At 35.3% G+C, this 20678-nt stretch overlaps 2 protein-coding genes across 2 annotated transcripts; both read left to right on the forward strand.

The window, feature by feature from the left end:
- Positions 1-1145: 1145 nt before the first annotated feature.
- On the forward strand, positions 1146-10781 carry LOC123883657 (protein LSD1-like). Its single transcript, XM_045932558.1, has 7 exons — positions 1146-1441; positions 2496-2609; positions 3444-3554; positions 8851-8963; positions 9823-9885; positions 10008-10079; positions 10347-10781. The coding sequence occupies exons 2-7, from the start codon at positions 2498-2500 to the stop codon at positions 10386-10388; spliced, it is 513 nt and encodes a 170-aa protein (XP_045788514.1). The 5' UTR covers positions 1146-1441; positions 2496-2497; the 3' UTR covers positions 10389-10781.
- A 3448-nt stretch (positions 10782-14229) lies between these two features.
- Positions 14230-15928, forward strand: LOC123886158. The gene is made up of 8 exons (XM_045935496.1): positions 14230-14304; positions 14406-14496; positions 14583-14742; positions 14837-15115; positions 15219-15392; positions 15476-15517; positions 15611-15664; positions 15758-15928. Exons 1-8 carry the CDS (start codon positions 14238-14240, stop codon positions 15926-15928), a joined length of 1038 nt encoding a protein of 345 aa, XP_045791452.1. The 5' UTR covers positions 14230-14237.
- Positions 15929-20678: the final 4750 nt, after the last annotated feature.

A 20678-nucleotide genomic window follows, 5' to 3' on the forward strand; every position in this document is an offset into this window, starting at 1 on the left:
CCAAAACTGACTTGAGCGTCGGAGTGCCTGCAGGTACACAACCCCCCTCCGCTTCAACAAGGGTTTCAACCACCTTCAACGCCGGCGCAGTCGCATTCTCCTGGTCAACACGATCATTCTTATTTCTCTCTTTTGTAAAATCTACCAAAACAAACAAAGTAAGGAATGAACTGCCCCTCGACCAATCCACCTTTATATACATTTACCTCTTCTTACAACAAAACAAGTAACGAAAAATCCTAAATATGTTGTCGTATTTTTTTTATTCTTTGCAAAGTTCAACCGTTACCATTGATTCTAGATAATCTAGAACGAGCCTCAAAAGAGATTGAAATTGGAGGTTTTGAGTAAAAACTTCAACCGATTTAGCTTTTGAGTCTTGGCCCTTGGGTGTCCATACTCCTAGGAGTGACACATTGGTAAAGAACATAAAAACTACTTTTTTTTTTTTTACTAAATGTGACAGGAATTAAGTATCAATTAATAGTTTATTTTAAATAATAGTTTATTTTATGTCATTTTACATTTTTACCCTTTAAGGTTGTATTTAAAGACATTGTGCCTCACTTTGAGAATTAATCAATCAATGAATGAACAATTATATTCTTCTCTCAAAAATCAAAACTCTCTCATTTATGTTTACATAATCTCATTTGTACCGAATTCTACTCAATTCATTAGAATTCATACTTTGAGACTCGATTCTATCGGTTTCGTCCATAAAATCTATTTTATCGGTTACAATAAACTACTATAAAATGAGGCAAAATAGATTTTTTTTTTTTTTAATTGACCAAGGAACCATATATTAAATGAGGCAAAATAGATTGATCGGGTAAAAAAATCATTTTTTATCTTATTAATTTTTTATAGTGCCTAAGACATTTTAGAGAGCGGCACACTTATTTTTGACTATATGGTAATATTTACATAGTGGACATTTACAAAAAAATTTATTCATCTTTTTAAAATAGTATCGGTTTTTTCAATATTTACTATTATTTTTTTACGGAAATAAAATAAATCTTACCCTTGTGGATGGATATATCACATTTTATGTCTAGAAGTTGAAATTCAAATCCAAGCCCTCTACTTGTCCATATTATTAAGAGCTAAGTAAGACGCATAAAAAATATAAAAAAATAAGAAAGAAAATCAACAAAGACGGTTAACTTAACTCAAAAAAGAAAAGAAAAGAAGAGAAAAAACGGTGAAGAAGTTTCCTCATCGGTTCTGTCAACAAAATGAAATAAAAACGTTTCCTCATCGGAAGCAAGAGTTAAACAACAAGACTTCAATTCGAAGCCAAAATCATAATAACATTCATTCAACCAAATCGCAATTCATTAACAACGTTTCCTTTTATTCCTTCATATTTTCTTTCGATTTCTCACCACAACATTCTTGCTGTGCGTTTTCTTAATCCATTATATTGCTGCAGGTATTCTTTTTCTTCGATCCTTTATTCTCATCAATTTCCAGGGTTTCTAATTCTATCATATCCTAGGAAGCACCGAGACTCCTCACATTAGGCGTGTCCGACACCGACACTTTAAACTGAATTATGTCATTTTTCCAAATTTTTATCGGTGTCGACCTTGTCCTTGCTTCATATATCATATTACTTTTATTTCTTCATGTTTTTAGTTTTTTTCTTTTTTTAATTATTGGTATGGTAGGTTTTATTTTGATTTGAGAATTTTTTTATATTTTAGGTATTAGAATTATAAGGATTAAATTTTTTCAAAGCATTTATCTTGTGATGATGGTGGTTGATTTAGAAAAGTTGGATGAATATTGACTTACGTGGTAGGAGACCTATAAATTTTATAAGAGTTCTAAATGGGTCCCCCTGTAAGTGGACGGCAGGATCTATGAACCAGGGACACTAACACGACACGGATACTGACATGACATGTCAGTACTGATAATAATTTGAGAAAGTGACGTAATTCAATATAATTATAAGACCCGGTGTTGGACACTGACGCGTGTCTGACACTGAGACACACTTAATCCGATGAGTGTCTGCACTTAATAAGATTGGATTGGCGTCCCTTGGATTAGTCAGTCCTTGAGCCGGATACCGAGTCATAAAAAAAATGAAGATTTCATAAGAGTTCATTAGTTTGGCTAGAGATATAATTTATGATAGATTATTATGATATTTGTAGCCGATTCCACCTAGTGGGATAAGACTTGATTTTTTGAAAGATTAAAAAACTTCAGAGTAAATCTTGTCATGATGATGGTGGTTGTTGGTTAAAAGATGGTTGAATCTCGACTGAGAGGTGGTTTGGGCATGTCTGGAGGAGATATATAAGTTTCATAGAACGCAATAGTTTGGCTAGAGATATGATATATGATAGAATATTATAGCTTCATTTTATCTATGTAGCAGATTCCTACCTAGTGGGAAAAGCTTTTGTTATTGTACATTTCATAATTTTTTTGTCATTTATTATGGTTGAGGGTGGTGTTGTTTAACTTTACAGCTATGCGGAGCCACATTATGTGTAGTGGGTGTAGGAACCTCTTGCTTTACCCTAGAGGAGCGAGCAATGTTTGTTGTGCATTGTGCAACACAATTACCCCTGTTCTTCCTCCCGGTACGTTCCCTTTTTCTGTTTCTGTTATCAAGGTTTCAGGATTTGAGAAAGTTTCTTGCTCCGTGCTTAGTATGTTTAGTTAATTTTATATTGCACACTTGGATTAAGTTGTAAGTTTCTAGCTTTCGCAGTAATTGAAGCCACTTTGTTTGCTGGTTCTCCCAAAGGCAAAAAAAAAAAAAAAAAAACTCGATAACACCATTTTTGTACAGAACTGGACTTGAGTTCTATAAAATAATCCAATTGTTGTCGCAGTTCCTCATTGCCAATGTAAAACTAGTGTAGTATGTAGCCATGTTGTTGTTCTACATATGCTTCTGTAGCCATATCATTATTCTACATATGCATTTTGGTGTAGAATATGTTTTAATGAGATATATTTCTACTTGCTCCGCCTAACAACTCTTTGTAGACATTAATTTTGTAGTTGATGCTTACTTCAATTTTAACAAGTATATTATACATTAAATTGAAGACTTATTCTTAGAGTAATTGGATCCACAGCCGTATGTGTTATGCATCTAATGTAGGATATTAGTTTTTGTGTTGCGTTGCGATTACGTATTCAGTTCTCTTGTCTAATCCAAAGCAGGATCTAGAGTTCGGCAACCATGTCATAATCCTATATTGACCATTGTTAGTCCATATTATATTTGAGTATATCCCTTGTTTCTCTGTTGAGCACTTGAGCCAATTATTCACAAGGGAAGGGATGCACATTGGAGTATAAAGTAGAAAGAGACTATGCAACTAGTTAGATTAAATGTTCATTTGTTGTTGGATTTAAATTAGATGGTTACATCCGGGGATCTTAAATTTCCTCATGTGCTGCAGGAATAGAAATGTCACAACTTTATTGTGGAGGCTGTAGGACATTGCTAATGTACTCTCGTGGAGCTACTAGTGTGCGATGTTCCTGCTGTAATACTCTAAATCTTGTACCAGGTATGATATGTTTACAATTGCGTGTTGCCAGATTTATACAACTTTTTAGTTTAATAATGAATAATGTTGCACTGCATGCTGATTTGCTGATAATTTTACATTTTGATAAGTATGACATAGTTTATACACGTAAGCACAATAAGAAAGGAGGAGGGAATCACTCCTAAATGATAGCAACAAACTCAGTGGTTTTTGGATGACTATGCCAGGTGGCAGAGAGAGAAAATAGAATTTAGATGCTATAATTATGGAGTTTACGATGGGGAATAATCATTCAGATAGTTTGTCAGTATTGTTACTGCTCTGGGAGATCCAAGGCTTCTCGAATTGCCTTACCTACCTGTTACAGTCTTTATCGTTATTTTTCCTTTTCTTTCATCTCTGTAATAGTTGGCTGAATCCCATATGAACTTCAGCTATTTATATTACTAAAATAAATATACCAGTTTTACCTATTTGTCTGCTGTTTTGTGTTAGCAATACAATATTGATCCTATCAATTTGGTATCAAGAGCTTTGGTTGTTGTTGATCTTTATCATCAATAATGGAAGCTGCGAGAGCTGATGCGTTAGAACAGAGGATGGGTAACGTCGAAAATACTTTGGATGAGATTCGATTGTTACTACGTGAGCGAAGTCGACCTCGACAAAGGCAAGGAAGGACACGTCGGAGACCGTCGCCTACAGAGGAGGGCAATAGAAGTGACGGTAGCATGGTATCGGGAGAATCGCGTCCTCGTTTTCCCAGGTACCAGGGACACCGACGTAAGCTAGAGATCCCGATATTCAAAGGGGATGATGCTTATGGGTGGTTGGTTCGTATTGAACGGTATTTTCGTTTGAATGAAGTACGCGTTCGTGATAAGTTAGATGCAGCTGTGATCGCCTTAGAGGATAAGGCCTTAAATTGGTTTGTGTGGTGGGAAGAACAAACTGCATCAAGGACTTGGGATGAGTTTAAACTCTCGCTGATTAGAAGATTCCAACCAGGAATTCTTCAAAACCCACTTGGTCCATTGTTGAATCTGAAACAAAAGGGGACAGTTATGGAGTTTAGAGAGCAATTTGAAACGTTGGTAGCTCCAGTAAGAAGAGAAGAGAGAGTGATGTTGGATAGCATATTTTTAAATGGGTTAAAAGAAGAAATTCAAGCTGAGTTGAAGCTCTATGATTGTCGAGACTTGGCAGAAATTATGGATCGTGCCTTGTTGTTGGAGGAAAAGAATGATGCTTTGATGAAACGAGGAGCTGGAGGAAAGGAGAAGGGGGAATGGAAGGATAGAGGCGGTGCAGTAAAGTTTAGAGACCCTGGTGATTTTGGAGGAGCCAAGAGAGATAGTGATAAGAGGGGGGCTGTAGGTGGAGATAAATTCAAAAGCAAGTGGTTGAGTTCGGCAGAGTCGGAAGATAGGCATAAGAAAGGACTGTGTTTCAAGTGTGGAGATAAATGGGGCAGAGATCACACTTGCAAGTTCAAACATATGAGTTTGAGGCTATGTGATTGGAGTAGTGAGGAAGAGAAGGAGTTGATAGCAGAGGAGGAGAGTGGAGAGGAAGAGCCAGTAAGGGAGTTAAAAAACCTACAGTTGTCATTACACAGCAGAGAAGGGTTCACTTCCAACAAGTCCTTCAAGGTGTGGGTGAGAGTAGGGGAAAGACAAGTGAGGACCTTGATTGATTCAGGTGCCACTAGTAATTTCATAACATTTGGATTAGTGAAAGAATTGAAATTGCCAGTAGTTGATACACCCACCTATGTCATCGAAGTGGGGAATGGGGAGAAGGTGAGAAACAATGGTGTGTGTGAAGGTTTACAATTCAACATTCAAGGGGTTGAATTTAAACAACATTTTTTCATTATGGAACTGAGTGGTTCAGAAATGGTGCTTGGTATGGACTGGTTAGCAAGCTTGGGCAACATAGAAGCTAATTTCAGCAATCTTTGTCTGAAGTGTGAATTAGACGGAAAAAAATACACCATCCAAGGAGATCCAACTATGTGCAACAGTCAAGCAACTTGGAAGACAATGATTAAAGCTTTGTCTGATGAGGGGATGGGATTTTATATACCCACGATCAGTGGTGATGCAACAGAAGCAGTAGAAGGTGGAGATATGTCTGAATGGGGGAAGGTGATTAATGAATTTGCTACAGTTTTTAACATGCCCTCTGGATTACCACCAATTAGAGAGCATGATCATGCTATACTGCTCAAGCCAGATGCCAACATTCCTAATCTGAGGCCATATAGGTACCCGTATTATCAAAAGAATGAGATAGAGAAGATTGTCAAAGAAATGATGCACGCTGGTATCATAAGGCACAGTACCAGCCCATTCTCCAGTCCAGTTTTGCTAGTGAAAAAGAAAGATGAAGGGTGGAGATTTTGCACTGGCTATCTCAGGACTTACAAAAAAATTGCTAGTGTGGTGTATTGGGAGGGTATGAGAAAGAATATTAAGGAATATGTGGATGCTTGTGAGGTGTGCCAGAGAAATAAGTATCAAACTCTGAGTCCTGGGGGTTTGATTCAACCTTTACCGGTACCTAAACAGGTTTGGACTGACATATCTATGGACTTCATAGGTGGGCTACCTAAGGTACAAGGGGTTGACACCATAATGGTAGTGGTAGATAGGCTAACCAAATATGCTCATTTTTTGCCAGTGAAGCATCCTTACACAGCTAAGGATATTGCAGAGCTATTTATCAAAGAAATAGTGAGACTTCATGGATTCCCCAGCTCTATTGTCTCAGACAGAGACAAGGTTTTCCTCAGTTCATCTTGGGCAGAAGTTTTCAAACAGGCAGGTACAAGATTGAAGTATAGCAGTGCATATCTAACAGTCAGATGGGCAAACAGAGGTAGTGAATAGATGTCTAGAAACATATTTAAGATGCTTGACTGGTAGACAACCCAAGCAGTGGCCTAGATGGTTAGCGTGGGCAGAATATTGGTATAATACGAATTATCATGCATCTCTGAAATCCACTCCCTTTGAGGCTTTGTATGGGAGAGTACCACCAGTGTTAATAAGAGGTGATGTGAGTCTTTCTTCAGTGGAGGAAGTTAACAAGCTTACAGCAGAAATGAATGTTATGTTGAGAGAAATGCAAGAACAGTTATTGAAGGCACAAGACCAGATGAGGGCACAAGCCAACAAACATAGAAGAGAGGTGGAGTATCAAGTAGGAGATATGGTGTATTTGAAGATCCAACCTTACAAGTTAAGGAAGTTGGCTAATAGATTTAATCAGAAACTAAGCCCAAGATATTATGGGCCTTATGAGATAGAGCAGAAGATAGGTGCTGTGGCTTATAAACTGAAGTTACCTGATGACAGTAGGGTACATCCATTTTTTCATGCTTCTTTATTAAAGAAAGCTATCTCTCCTAATGTAGAATCTCAACCTCTACCTGCTTGTATGAATGAGCAGTGGCAGTTAGAGCCAGGGCCAGAAGAAGCAATGGATACTAGGAGGAATGAGCAGGGTGAAGTGGAAGTATTAGTGAAATGGCAAGGGCTACCAGAATTTGAGAATTCATGGGAATCAGTTGAGAAAATGAGGAAAGAGTTTCCCGGATTTCTCCTTGAGGTCAAGGAGAGTTTTGAAGGAGGGGGTATTGATAAGTATGACATAGTTTATACACGTAAGCACAATAAGAAAGGAGGAGGGAATCACTCCTAAATGATAGCAACAAACTCAGTGGTTTTTGGATGACTATGCCAGGTGGCAGAGAGAGAAAATAGAATTTAGATGCTATAATTATGGAGTTTACGATGGGGAATAATCATTCAGATAGTTTGTCAGTATTGTTACTGCTCTGGGAGATCCAAGGCTTCTCGAATTGCCTTACCTACCTGTTACAGTCTTTATCGTTATTTTTCCTTTTCTTTCATCTCTGTAATAGTTGGCTGAATCCCATATGAACTTCAGCTATTTATATTACTAAAATAAATATACCAGTTTTACCTATTTGTCTGCTGTTTTGTGTTAGCAATACAATATTGATCCTATCACATTTCTAATTTTTAACTTTAGTGATGTATTTGTAGTTTTCTTGATCATTAAATACACTTCGTTAATTGATGGTGATCCGAAATCCTGGTGTAGTATTCAGCAGTGGCAAGGGGAGCTTTCTCTCCTCTCCTCTTTGCCCTTGCTGTGTTTTTTTCCAGCTATATGTTGATGTCTTTCTGACAGATTAAAGAATGCAAGCCAACAATATTTAGATCATACTCAAACAAGTATTTGTCTACTACTTCCAATGACCAACTCTCCGAAAATATTGTACTGTTTAGTGAAGCATCATGAATAGTTTTTATATCTTACACCTATGTAAAAGCCTGCTTTCCACCTTTGTGCTGAAACTCAATTTTATTCAGAAGAATGGGAACGACAACGGTTGAATTTTTTATTGGTTGGCCATAGTCTTTGACACCATGTCAACAGCCAGCCAGCCCTTCTAAAAGCTTAAGATGTTTGGTAAAAGGCTCAGAAAAGGTTTTTTGTCTCTCTAACAACTAAAAAATCCAGCAATAAGTATCCATCTATAATCAAACCTAATGTCTTCTGATTATTCTCAGGACAGCATACTTCTTCTGATCATAATTCTTAACAGTAGATCACCAAAGTTTGTGGTAGTTGTATCTTAGTTTTTAGCTTATGCTTCTCTCACTCTCTTTCCCAACATCGTATCCCTGGCTTAAAAAGAAGCAAATGCACCTATAAAACCATGCATACTTGGTGGATCATGAAATGCTTTTGTAGTTGACTATGTTTCAACTTCAATCCCCTGCCGTATCACTGTGTTCAGTGTTCACCTCTGGTGTAGAGTTACTATTGATTGAGCACTATCTCCCTTGGCTAACTTCTCTCCCTTGGCTAACTTCTCCGCCATCCTTAATAGCCTTAGCTTGTCCGGCGCACCATGTTGCGCTGCAAATGAAGCTGTTGTGTGAAACCATCATTTGGATATGAGCATAACCCCAGAATTCAGATTAGTTTTAAATAACTACGTTAGTATTATATGCTTAATGATAGTTTCTATTGGGGTAATGCTGTCATTATTATCCACATAGCTCTATAATAAGGGTATTATATACATAAAATTAAAATCTTACAGAATAAGCTTCAGGAAATGTCATGAAATGTCATTTAATTAGTTCCATTTTCTTCGTCTTATGTCACTCCAACTATGGATATCTTGTTTTATTGTAATAATTAACATTATCAATCATATATGCCAATTGTTTACTGACTTGTTGGTTGGATTTGTGTATGTATCATAAAGATTGTAATCAAATGAGCCATATCCATTGTGGGAACTGCCGGACAACACTTATGTATCCTTATGGAGCTCCCTCAGTCAAATGTGCAATTTGTCACTATATCACTAATGTCTGCGTAAGTATACATTCATGGAATTCTATTAATATTTGATTTCACTTTCGATTTTCACAAATATTTTAAGTTAGTTGATTCGGTTGATCTGGGGTTCATTTGTTGTAAATTTAGTCTTTCTGTTGAAATGTCCACTATATAGTTAATTGTGTCAATCAGAAACCTCTTGTTATAAGTTTGTATCTAAAGATTTTCAACTGATTGAATTTGAAGAATAAGAAGTAAAGTCGTAGTTAGTTGATTCATTTAGTAATTCTAACTTTTTGAAAATCAGAAAATAGTAAGTCGGATTTTAGTGTAAAAACTGATATATTCCCTGTATAACTGATATGTGTAACTTAAGTTATAATTCTACTGGATTTTTAATATCAAGAAATGTTCAGGCTGTTTTAGTTTGTTTTAGAGCTTCAACACGAGAGATTTATTAAACATTTAAACCTGTGAGAAGATATGAACCATGGGGATTCAAATTGTTGGGTTGCTTCTGCAGTTTAGAATTATTTGCAATGTGGAAACTGGATATTTAAGAAAAGAAAGACGGGAGCAAAGGAAAGAACTAGAACATTTGTTAGTTGGGAGCATGTTACATGTAGGCATATAAATGTTAGTATGATATTTGTTGTTTTAATAGATAAAGATTGCATATACCTTACTTTGAATATATTTTATGCTTCTGGTATTTGTCTGGTGATCTCTGTCTCCATTACATGTGGCTGATTTATGTGTGGGTGTGGGTTTCAAGTAGATTATTACATATACTTGATATCACCGTGACAGGATATTTTGAAAATATGATGTGAATCTTTTTCATTTGAGCTGATTTCTTGTATATTTTCTTGGCTTGTGCTTCTCTGTCCTGTAGACGACCAACGGAAGGCCGCCAATTCCTGCAAAGAGACCTAATGAAACAACCGGCTCCGGAACGGTAACTTCTACTGCATCAATATGCTTTTGATTTATTTTCTTATTCATAATGCATTCCATCGGTTTATTGTTATAATATATAATATCTATAACAAGTATACATATGATCTTATTACCCTGCAGTCAAGACCCCGCTTTGAGAGCCAAACTGTAGTAGTAGAAAATCCCATGTCCGTTGATTCAAGTGGGAAATTGGTAAATACTACTATCTCTCTTTGATTTGTACTTCAAAATATGAAATGACTAGTTTTTGTCCTCACCGAGACGTGACATTCATTAACTGTTTGTGTCTAATCACTAATGACATGTCATGCCATCCCTAATGGCACAAACAATTTTAGCATGTGCTTCCCCCTAAAAGTTTCCTTTTTATAGTATCCATATCCTATATTTTCCACTGTATTTCACTGATCTATCTTTGAGAAAATCAAAATTTAATTGTAAGAATGTGAACTGCCACAGGTAAGCAACGTTGTTGTTGGCGTTACAACAGAGAAGAAATGATGATACTTAACAATTACTGGTGCTTTAAAATATTGTTGGTGTATGTGATGTTTTGAGGCCTGCAATGATTGAATAGACTCTTCTCCATCCAAGGCTTAGAATGATTTCATGTATTTATGTGTATTATACAAGGTTGGACAAGTGAAAAAGAGCACAAAGCTTGTCATTATGTGATTGCTACAGCCCACTTTTTTGCCTCATTTTGTATCTATAGCCAAATCAATATGTTCTTTCTGATTATGTCTTGAATTACAAGTCTTGGATGTGCTTTTGATGTTTTGATTTTGGTGACTTGGTAAGCATGGTCGGTAGAACCAATGTGTAGTTCAAATAGCATTTACATAGAATTTTTTATTTTATCCCAGTGGCTATTCAATTGGTAATTATCCATTATCAATCTTCTTGTCCTTTTTTGGGTATGAAACAGGCTAATGGAAAATAATAGTGTTGAAATAAACACTTACTCTCAGTTATTTAAACATGGGCCTTGTCATCGAGGATTGTATGGTGCACAAGTAAGACAAGTCTTTTATCATACATAAGGTTATTTTTATTATTGGATCTATAAGTTTCATCATTGGATCAAATGAGATAAGATGTGACATTGATCTCATGGTTTGACTATTGATTCAATGATGAAAAACTTGTCTCACTTCTCTGCATGTTAGGCAATCCTTTTTTGTGACATTGTTCACCTACCTTCTTAAAAATCTTTCATGTTTTGGAAGTGTACTTGCAAAATGTATTTTGGGACGATAATGATTAGTGTTTTTTTCGTCGAGCTACACATTTGGAATCATGCAAACGGTGGGGAAAGTTTTCCTATTTTTTAATAGTGAAATTTATTTGAAAGATTTATTGATTCAATGATAGAAGACTTGTCACATTTGTACATATTTGGCAAAGATAAAGTCTTTTTTGTGACATACTTTTCGGTTTTCACCTTCCGTTCCTTCTAATTTTTCTTCATGTTTTTATAACTGTAGTGTAAATTGTATTTTGGAACGGCACATGATTAGTGATTTTAGTTTGTTGATAAACACACTTGGAATTATGTTAGGGTGGAGAAAGTTTTCCTGCTGTTTTATAGTGAAATTTATTTGAAGTTAGTTAGGGTCTTTTGCTGTTTTTTTTTTTTTTTTTGTAGTGGGTCTTTTGATATTTTACCTAGGATGGTGTTTCGCTCCTTTGGTTTTCTTTCTCCCGGAGACCAAACAAAATAACAAATGATAAAATAATGATTATGTTTCATCAATTTGAATAAAATAACTTGGATTAAATTGAGAGAAAATGTCCGTTAATTGGCGCAAGAATGTTGATATGCAGATTTGAGTTTAAATTCGGAATTCTCCATTTTTTTTCGCACCTAGAGCTAACTATTGACTTACTTGACAAAACTAATGAGAAAAAGTACTAATATACTATAATTATAGGTGTGCATTTGTTTTATTTTTTTCAATAGAAAAAGGAGATTCAAGAAAACGGAATTTAAAATACAAACACATCAAAAAATTAATTTTAGGACCCCCTTTTAGGGCGAATGGTAAATTAGCTTATAATCTAATGAAATAAGATCAATTTGTTTAGGTAATCAAAATCCATCGTTAGTGTAAAAGGAATTTTTGAATAAAATACTTTGGTTTTGAATAATCTAGTCAAATATTCCCCTCCGGTCCTTAATATAAGAGAAAGTTCACTTTTCAGATACATTGAAAAATTAATGTATCTATACTATATTATAGATTAGATACATCAATTTTTCAATGTATCTACAAAGTAGATCATTTCTTATATTAAGATGGGAAAAAAGGAAATGCTCGTACAGTGTAATTGTGCTTTACAGTGTCATCCAATTAAATTCTATTATTTAGCCACATCAGCATTTATATTGATTTTTATTTTATTGGCTTAATTAGTCTATTGGTCCCTTAAAGACATTTTAGGTTTTACAATGGTCTCTTAAAGAAAAAAAGGTCTGAATTGGTCCCTTAAAGAAAAAAAGATCCGAATTGGTCACTTAAAGACATATATTTTTGTCATATTGGTTCTTTCCATTAAATTTTAACTCTAAATATAACAAAAAAATTCCAATGGTTAACATTTTAAAAATTAATAAAGTTTTTGGTGGACCACTTACACTTAATGACATCCACAATTCAGTCTACTAAAACTAACGTTTTTTGTAAAAAATTGACGGAAAGAATCAATTGAGAAACGAATGTGTCTTTAAGGGACCAATGCTGACCTTTTTTTCTCTAAAAAACCATTGTGAAATCTAAAATATTTTAAAAGGTCAAAAAACTAATTAAGCCTATTTTATTTTATTTTTTCTCTCCCCCTTTCTCTCTCCGGTTTGATACTTACCGGTTACCACATATCGTCATCTTCTTCCATTTTTTTTATCCTTTCCCCTTCTACTATTTTCAATATCCACCCCATGAATGGTGGTCGATGCTCCTCCCCACCCCAAATTTTCAAATATCTCACCCCCATCCCCCATGAATGGTGTGTGGTCTCACCATTTTTGCTTCCTATTTTTCTTATTCCTGCACTTTTTTTTTTAGAAAGAACTCATATCAGACAACTTTGTACTCTTTGAATCTTCATAAAATTCAAATCAAGCAATAAACAAGAGCATAGAACTCATGGGTGCCACAAAGGGATCTGATTTTGTCTTGCGCGTTGAGTTTCTTTGAGTACTTTATTTTAATTTATTTTATACAATATTGATGTGGCAAACTTTGAGTACTTTAAACCGTTGGTGCATATCAGCGCACTTGTGTCTGTTTGGTTTTGCGTCGACAAAAATTGAGTTTGGAAGAAGAATTTGAAATAATTGATTTTGATTAAGATTGAGTTGAACCAAAATTAGTTTATGTTTGGATACATTTATAAAAGTGATTCTAACCAATTTATGTTGTTTAGATAGTTTAAATCATAATTGCTTTTGAATATATAATTACTAAAATGGGTCTTCATAATAAAATAAATAATCATTTTAAATGTATTTTAAAGGTAACTATCAAAATAAAATAATTATTTAAAAAATAAACAAGTATTAAAACTATACAAATATTTTATAGTAGAGTTGTTTTATTGTTTTACTTGGTTGTATTTAAAGACATAAAACAATTGAATTGGGCCGAATGGCAAAATCATTATAGCCCGGTTTACTTGGTTGTCGTCTTCAACCCATCTAACAAAATCAGCCACTTATCATTGAGTAACACACATTGTATCTTTCAGGGAGATGATATTACAATCATTGTTCCACATGAGTTAAATGCCAAGTTTAATACACTTATCATTGAGAAAAACAGCTACACAATTCAAAATTTTCAAGTTCTCAAAAATGATGACCAATTTAAGCAATCACAACACCAATTCAAGTTGAGGTTGACTGGAGGAACTAGGGTTTTTTATGTCAATCAACATGACATTCCTTATCCAATGGCTAAATTTAAAGACTTTCTGGAAATAGAAGAGGGAATCTGGCGTCAAGATTTTCTGTATGGTAAGAAGATTTTCTTTGTTTATGGTTTTAACTATTGGACACTTTCATTTACACATCATAGACATTATTGGAGTTGTCGATGACATTGGATATACACAGAGATTTCAAGGAAGTAAGAAAGTTCAAATCAACTTTCGTCTCAGAGATGTTAGGTAATTTCCAATGCAGAACTGATTTATTATTATAGCAACAATAAGATTTTCCTTTATAATAATTGAATGTTTAGATTGCATATAATACCTTTTGAATATCATGTTTTTCCCGTTTTATATCATAGCAACAATAAGATTTGTTGCACCCTTTGGGAAAATTATGCTACCGAATTGATCACTTACATGGATGAGAAGACTGATGCTGGTGGGACAATTGTTTGTATGAAATATGCAAAAATCAAGCCTGCAGGTTATTCATTCCTTCAATCTTCTACTCAAACCTTTCTATCTTGTGCCTTTATTGTTTGTTTTCTCCTTTTACTGATTGTTTTCTTTTTCAAATTAAATAAGGAAAATTTCCCTTGACTGTTTCAAACACATGGACTACTACAAAGCTTTTCATCAATGACAAAATCCTAGAAATTCTCAACTTCCAAAAAAGGTATTAACATCTTAATTTTGAAGATATTTAAGTAGCATTAGATTAATAGTCAATCACTGCTAAATTTCATTCTTCATCATTTACAATTTAGATGAGGCTATTTCAAATGGAATCATGACTACTGTTGTTAATACATCTTCTCAACTTATGAGCCAATCATCTGGAAGCTCGATGTACACTCTGGAACAAAAATTTGTACAAAATCATGAAATCATGCCACTGTCACAAATGTGTTGTCTTACTAGGGTAATCTATTTATTTGAACGACCATTTACACTTTATACTTTATTTTTACATAGCATTCATATTGTTATGACGAGTTGATTTTTTTTATTAATAGGATACGACCTGTGTTACGGTTGTCAAAACTGTTAAAGTTAGGTCGAACAACAAGGGCTGGTATTTTCAAGCTTGCTATAAATGCCCGAAAGCTGTAAGCGGTGACAAACCACCATATAAATGTGGAGATAACCATCCAACTGAGACACAAATTTGGAAGTACAGGCTGGATGTTGATGTAAAATATGAAAATACAGAATCAACCTTTACTTTCTGGGACCGTGAAGTCGCACAGCTGTTGGAAGTGACTGCAGCCGATCTTCGCGACCAATGTCATGATGTAAGTTGTTTTCCACACCTGCATACATTACTTCATTACTTTTTCTTCTACTTAATATAATCATAAAATTCTCTCAATTTATTCATTTCCATTCTTTTAATAGATTGGTCTGACTGACCCTCTCGATTATCCTACAACCATTGACAAGATTGAGGGTAAAACTATAGCTGTACGTGTCAAGTGGCAGCCGAAATGGAAAAATGGATCTGTTAATGAAGTTCATAACGGACCAGATTTCATTGAAAATCTCATAGATCAATTCAATGGACCTACTCAGGTTATACATTTATCCACAATTTCATATCCATACTTTTCTTAACTGTTTTATATTTATCTAACTTTTTTTCTACTCTATTCAAGGATAAGAAATCTGCTGTCCCTAATGACTCTGCTGTATCTGAGGTTATACATTTCTTTTATCCAAATTCTTTTACTTACTTGATTTCTTATACACATATTTGAAGTATTAACATATTGTAAATTTTTTACACTCAGAACAACACTCCTTCTAAATCCATTACTGCCAGTCTTGATGTTGTTATTCCAATGGTAATTGCGCGTTGCTATTTGTTCATTTTGAGATACCACTTCCATATTTCATTATACTTAACTACAACATTATAACTATTACATTTGTTTTAGGTTTCTCTCTCTGGTACTGATGAGATTGATCCTGAAGTTGTCTCAATGAAAACACCTTCAAAAAGAAATGGAGCTTCTATTCTTTCCTGTGCTGAAAACGATGAAACTCATGAGTTGATTGCCTCGAATGCATCTTCAACTAAAATGGCCAAGCACCAGAAGATGGAGTAACTATAATCATGATCCAATGTTAACTATATTTTGAAATTAATTAGGTGTCTAGTTGACCTTCAAACAATTTAACACATTCATTGTGTGTAGAACCTTTTGTTGTACTTCTCAGCTATCTCTTTTGACAACAACAACATTTAACATGCTGATGTTTGTAATGACATGTTTAACTAAATATTATGCTATTAGGTATCAATGCAGTATTTATTAGGTATCAATGTTTACAACTTGTCAATTCACCTACTTTTACATTGTTTGGTAATAACCTATTTATTACATTGCCTCCCACCTTTATTATATCATACAATGCATTTCTTTCCCATTCATATTTAAATAGTCTACTGTTAAACTTAAAGAATGTTAGACTCATGGAAGTATTGATCTGAAAACTGTATGTTCTCCTCTAGGAGAAGTCTCATATAAATACAATGTAATTACATTTGAATCAGCCCAATAAATCTGTAGCTGTCATATCTACATTTATTATACAATATATACTAATTAATAGTAGTTACTATTGTCAAAATAACAGTTACAAATGCATAGCATTTGAATTTGCCATTAAGACATTCAACCTATTGACATCCCCCCTCAAATTGATGCTGGTAAATTAACTAGCATCAATTTGCTAACCAAAAAATTGTGTCGCTGACGTGTCAATGATTTAGTAAAGATGTCAGCTGTCTGATCTGATGTGGAGACATGTGGTAGATTGATGATTCTGCGATCATAGGCTTCTCGGATAGAGTGACAATCAACCTCGATGTGCTTTGTTCGTTCATGATAAACTGGATTTGCTGCAATTTGTATAGCACTAGTATTGTCAGCATTCAATGAAGTTGGTTGTGCTTGAGAGAATCCAAGTTCTGTTAGAAGACCGCGCAACCATACTATTTCAGAACAAGCAGCAGACATTGCACGATATTCTGCTTCAGTGGATGACTTTGAAACTGAATCTTGTTTCTTACACTTCCAGGAAATAGCAGCATTTCCTAGGAACATACACCAGCCAGTAGTAGACTTCCTTGTGTCTGGACAACCAGCCCAATCAGCATCACTATATGCTTGAAGTTGGAGTGTCGAATCATTAGGAAAAAACAAACCACGTCTTGAAGTGCCAAGGAGGTACTTAATGATACGCTGCACTGCTGAAAAATGTAAATGTCGTGGTGCTTGCATGAACCTACTTACAGTGTGCACAGCGAAAGAAATATCTGGGCGGGTAATTGTTACATAAATGAGACTACCAACCAACTTGCGATAAAGAGTTGGATCATCAAGAAGTTCACCTTCATCTCGACGATATTTAACATTAACTTCCATGGGAGTGTCAACAGTGTTTGAATCTGTGAGTCCAGCAAGTTGCACAAGATCCTTAATATACTTTTGTTGATTTAAAAAAATGCCTTCAGATTGATAATGTACCTCCAAACCCAAGAAGTAAGTAAGGCGACCCAACTCTTTCTTGTGAAAAGATGAATGCAACAATTCTCTAATTTTAGAGATGCCCTCTTGATCAGAACCCGTCACCACTATATCGTCCACATAAACCAGAAGCACCACAATGCCTTTAGGAGTCCTTTGTAGGAAAAGTGATGGATCATATTGACTTTGAATGAATGAAAAACCAAGTAGTGTGGATCGGAACTTTTCAAACCATACTCTTGGTGCCTGTTTCAAACCATATAAAGAGCGTTTTAATTTGCAAACAGTATTAGAGGAAGATGTGGGCATACCATTGGGAAGTTTGATGTAAACTTCTTCCTTAAGATCACCGTGTAGGAATGCATTTTTCACATCCATTTGATGTAGTGGCCAAGACTGGGATGCAGCAAGAGCAAGAATAGTGCGCACACTAGTCATCTTGGCGACCGGGGCAAAAGTCTCGTCATAGTCTAGTCCATATTCTTGCTTATTTCCAAGAACTACAAGACGAGCCTTGTAACGATCTATTGATCCATCTGGACGCAGCTTTATTGAAAACACAAATTTGCTACCCAATGGTTTAACATACGGAGGACAAGGCACTATGTCCCATGTCTGATTTTCTTCCAAGGCCAGAAGTTCATTTTCAATAGTGGTTTGCCAACAAACATGCTCCATTGCCTGTTTATAAGAAGAAGGAATAGGAACACTAGATAATGTTGCTGTCAAGGATAAGGGATTAGAGAAACCATACTTTTCTGGGGGCTTACGAATGCGTGAGCTGCGTCGTAAAAGTTCAAGTTCTGGTTCTGGTTCTTGTATTGGATCAGCAGTCAAGGAACTATCTTGAGGGGGCCCGTGGGAGTCAGCTGGTTGATTTTGAGTGACAACACGTCGTCTTTGGTAGGTCAAAAGGGGCTTAGAGGATGACTGACTTATAATAGAGTTAGAAAAAAATGGTAAAACAGAAACCGTAGAGGAGTGTCATGATGTGTTGCAAAAAAATATTTATTTTCCTGAAAAATTACATTTCTAGACACCCGAATTCGACGATTATTAGGATCATAACATAAAAAGCCCTTTTTGATGAGAAGAATATCCAAGAAAAGCACATTCAACAGATTGTGCACTGAGTTTGGTGCGTTCTTGTGGAGGAAGATGGACATAACACACACAACCGAAGACACAGAGAGTTGAGTAATCTGGCGGCTTTCCAAATAACCGACTAAAGGGAGATTCATTATTTATTGATGGGGATGACAAACTGTTTATAAGATGAATTGCAGTAGATAGGGCTTCACACCAGAATCGTGGTGGCACATGAGACTCTAGAAAAAGTGTGCGAACAACATCAAGCAAATGGCGATTTTTTCTTTCAGCTACCCCATTTTGTTGGGGAGTTGAGGGACATGATCTTTGAGATATAATTCCATTAGATTGCAAGAACTCTTGAAAAGAATTTGATGTATATTCTCCCCCATTATCAGAGCGAAGAATTTTGATTTTAGATGAAAATTGGGTTTCAACATAAGCATTAAAAAATTTGAAAGTAGAAAAAACTTCATCTTTTGAGCGCAAAAAATAGACCCATGTAAAACGACTATAATCATCAATAAAAGTTACAAAATATTTGTAATTAGCATGAGATATAATCGGTGTCACTCCCCATACATCACTATGGATGATATCAAAAGGTTTTGTTACATTCGGTTGATGTGTTGGAAAAGGAAGGATTTTACTTTTGCCAAGCTTACAAGGAGTGCAATCAAAACGAATAATATCAAGAGACGGAGTGTGTTTATTTCCTAGAAAACCAGATTTTAGCATTTCAAGAAGCACATTGAAGTTTGGGTGTCCAAGACGCTTATGCCACAGTTGATAATCAACAGTTGCAGAATTGCACAAAATAGAAGGTAAAGAAAGACTTGGAGACAAATGTAAATTGAGTGGAAAGAGACGTCCGACTTTAGGCCCCTTCGCGATTGTCATCCCTGATTGTTGATCCTGCACAAGACAACCAGATTTTGAGAATTGTACTTTACAATTATTGTCAACTAACTGTCCAACAGAAATGAGATTACTAGTAAGACCAGGAGAGACAAAAACATTGTTTAGAGTTGAAGAAATATCACCGGTTGCTGTGATAGGCAATTGATTGCCATCAGCAGTATGTATCTTGAGATTTCCAGAATATTTGGTGATATTATTAAGAAATTGAGTATTATTGGTCATGTGGTTGGAAGCCCCGGAATCAAAGTACCAGGGTGAACATGATTTACCTGAGAATCCCAAAGCAGAGAATGCTGAAATGATCATTTGTTGAACCATTTCAGGGGTCAAGGTCTGGACAGCAGCAGGAGTATTTTGTTGGACAGCAGTAGGAATTGATGAATCAACTGAAGTTGCAAAGGCTTTTGCATTGCGCTTCGGTGGCCTTGTTGGACACTCCTTAATAATGTGTCCATCCTTTTTGCAATAATTGCAGAATTTGTTTGGACAGTTAGAGGCATAATGTCCAGAGCGCTTGCAACAAAAATACTCCTGGTGAAGTCTTGTAAGGGCGAAGGTTCAGAACAATGTTGGGATCAACCGAACTGGTGATCCAGGTCATGACCTGAGCATCTTTAGTTTTCCATTTGGCATGTGCATCCTTATCTTTGTCTTTGTCGGGGGCAGGAGTTGTGTCATCAACATGACCCCACAAATCTTTTCCTTGGACATATAATGAGAACTGGAATTCCCAAGATGAATAGTTTTTGCCATTAAGGCGGACCATGAAAACATCATGTTTCTCTATCGACATTGAATCGAAGAAAATTGAACACGCAAGATGACAATCTGGTTTGAAAAAGGAATAACCAGAAAAGAAATAAAATACCGAGATTCTTGACTAAGAGTGAAAGACACTGCTAAAGAACTCAGACTAGATTTTGGATCGTAACCTAGACTGATACCATGTTAAACTTAAAGAATGTTAGACTCATGGAAGTATTGATCTGAAAACTGTATGTTCTCCTCTAGGAGAAGTCTCATATAAATACAATGTAATTACATTTGAATCAGCCCAATAAATCTGTAGCTGTCATATCTACATTTATTATACAATATATACTAATTAATAGTAGTTACTATTGTCAAAATAACAGTTACAAATGCATAGCATTTGAATTTGCCATTAAGACATTCAACCTATTGACATCTACTTCTATCGAAAAATTACATTATCAACAATCTCATTCATCCATAGAAGAACAATCATGCCACAACTCCTTACTGAAAATATTAGCACCATCCTTGGTTCAAGTTGTATTGTAGGCTTTGAAGA

This window comes from Trifolium pratense, linkage group LG5 (assembly GCF_020283565.1).
Source record: "Trifolium pratense cultivar HEN17-A07 linkage group LG5, ARS_RC_1.1, whole genome shotgun sequence".
NCBI lineage: Eukaryota > Viridiplantae > Streptophyta > Magnoliopsida > Fabales > Fabaceae > Trifolium > Trifolium pratense.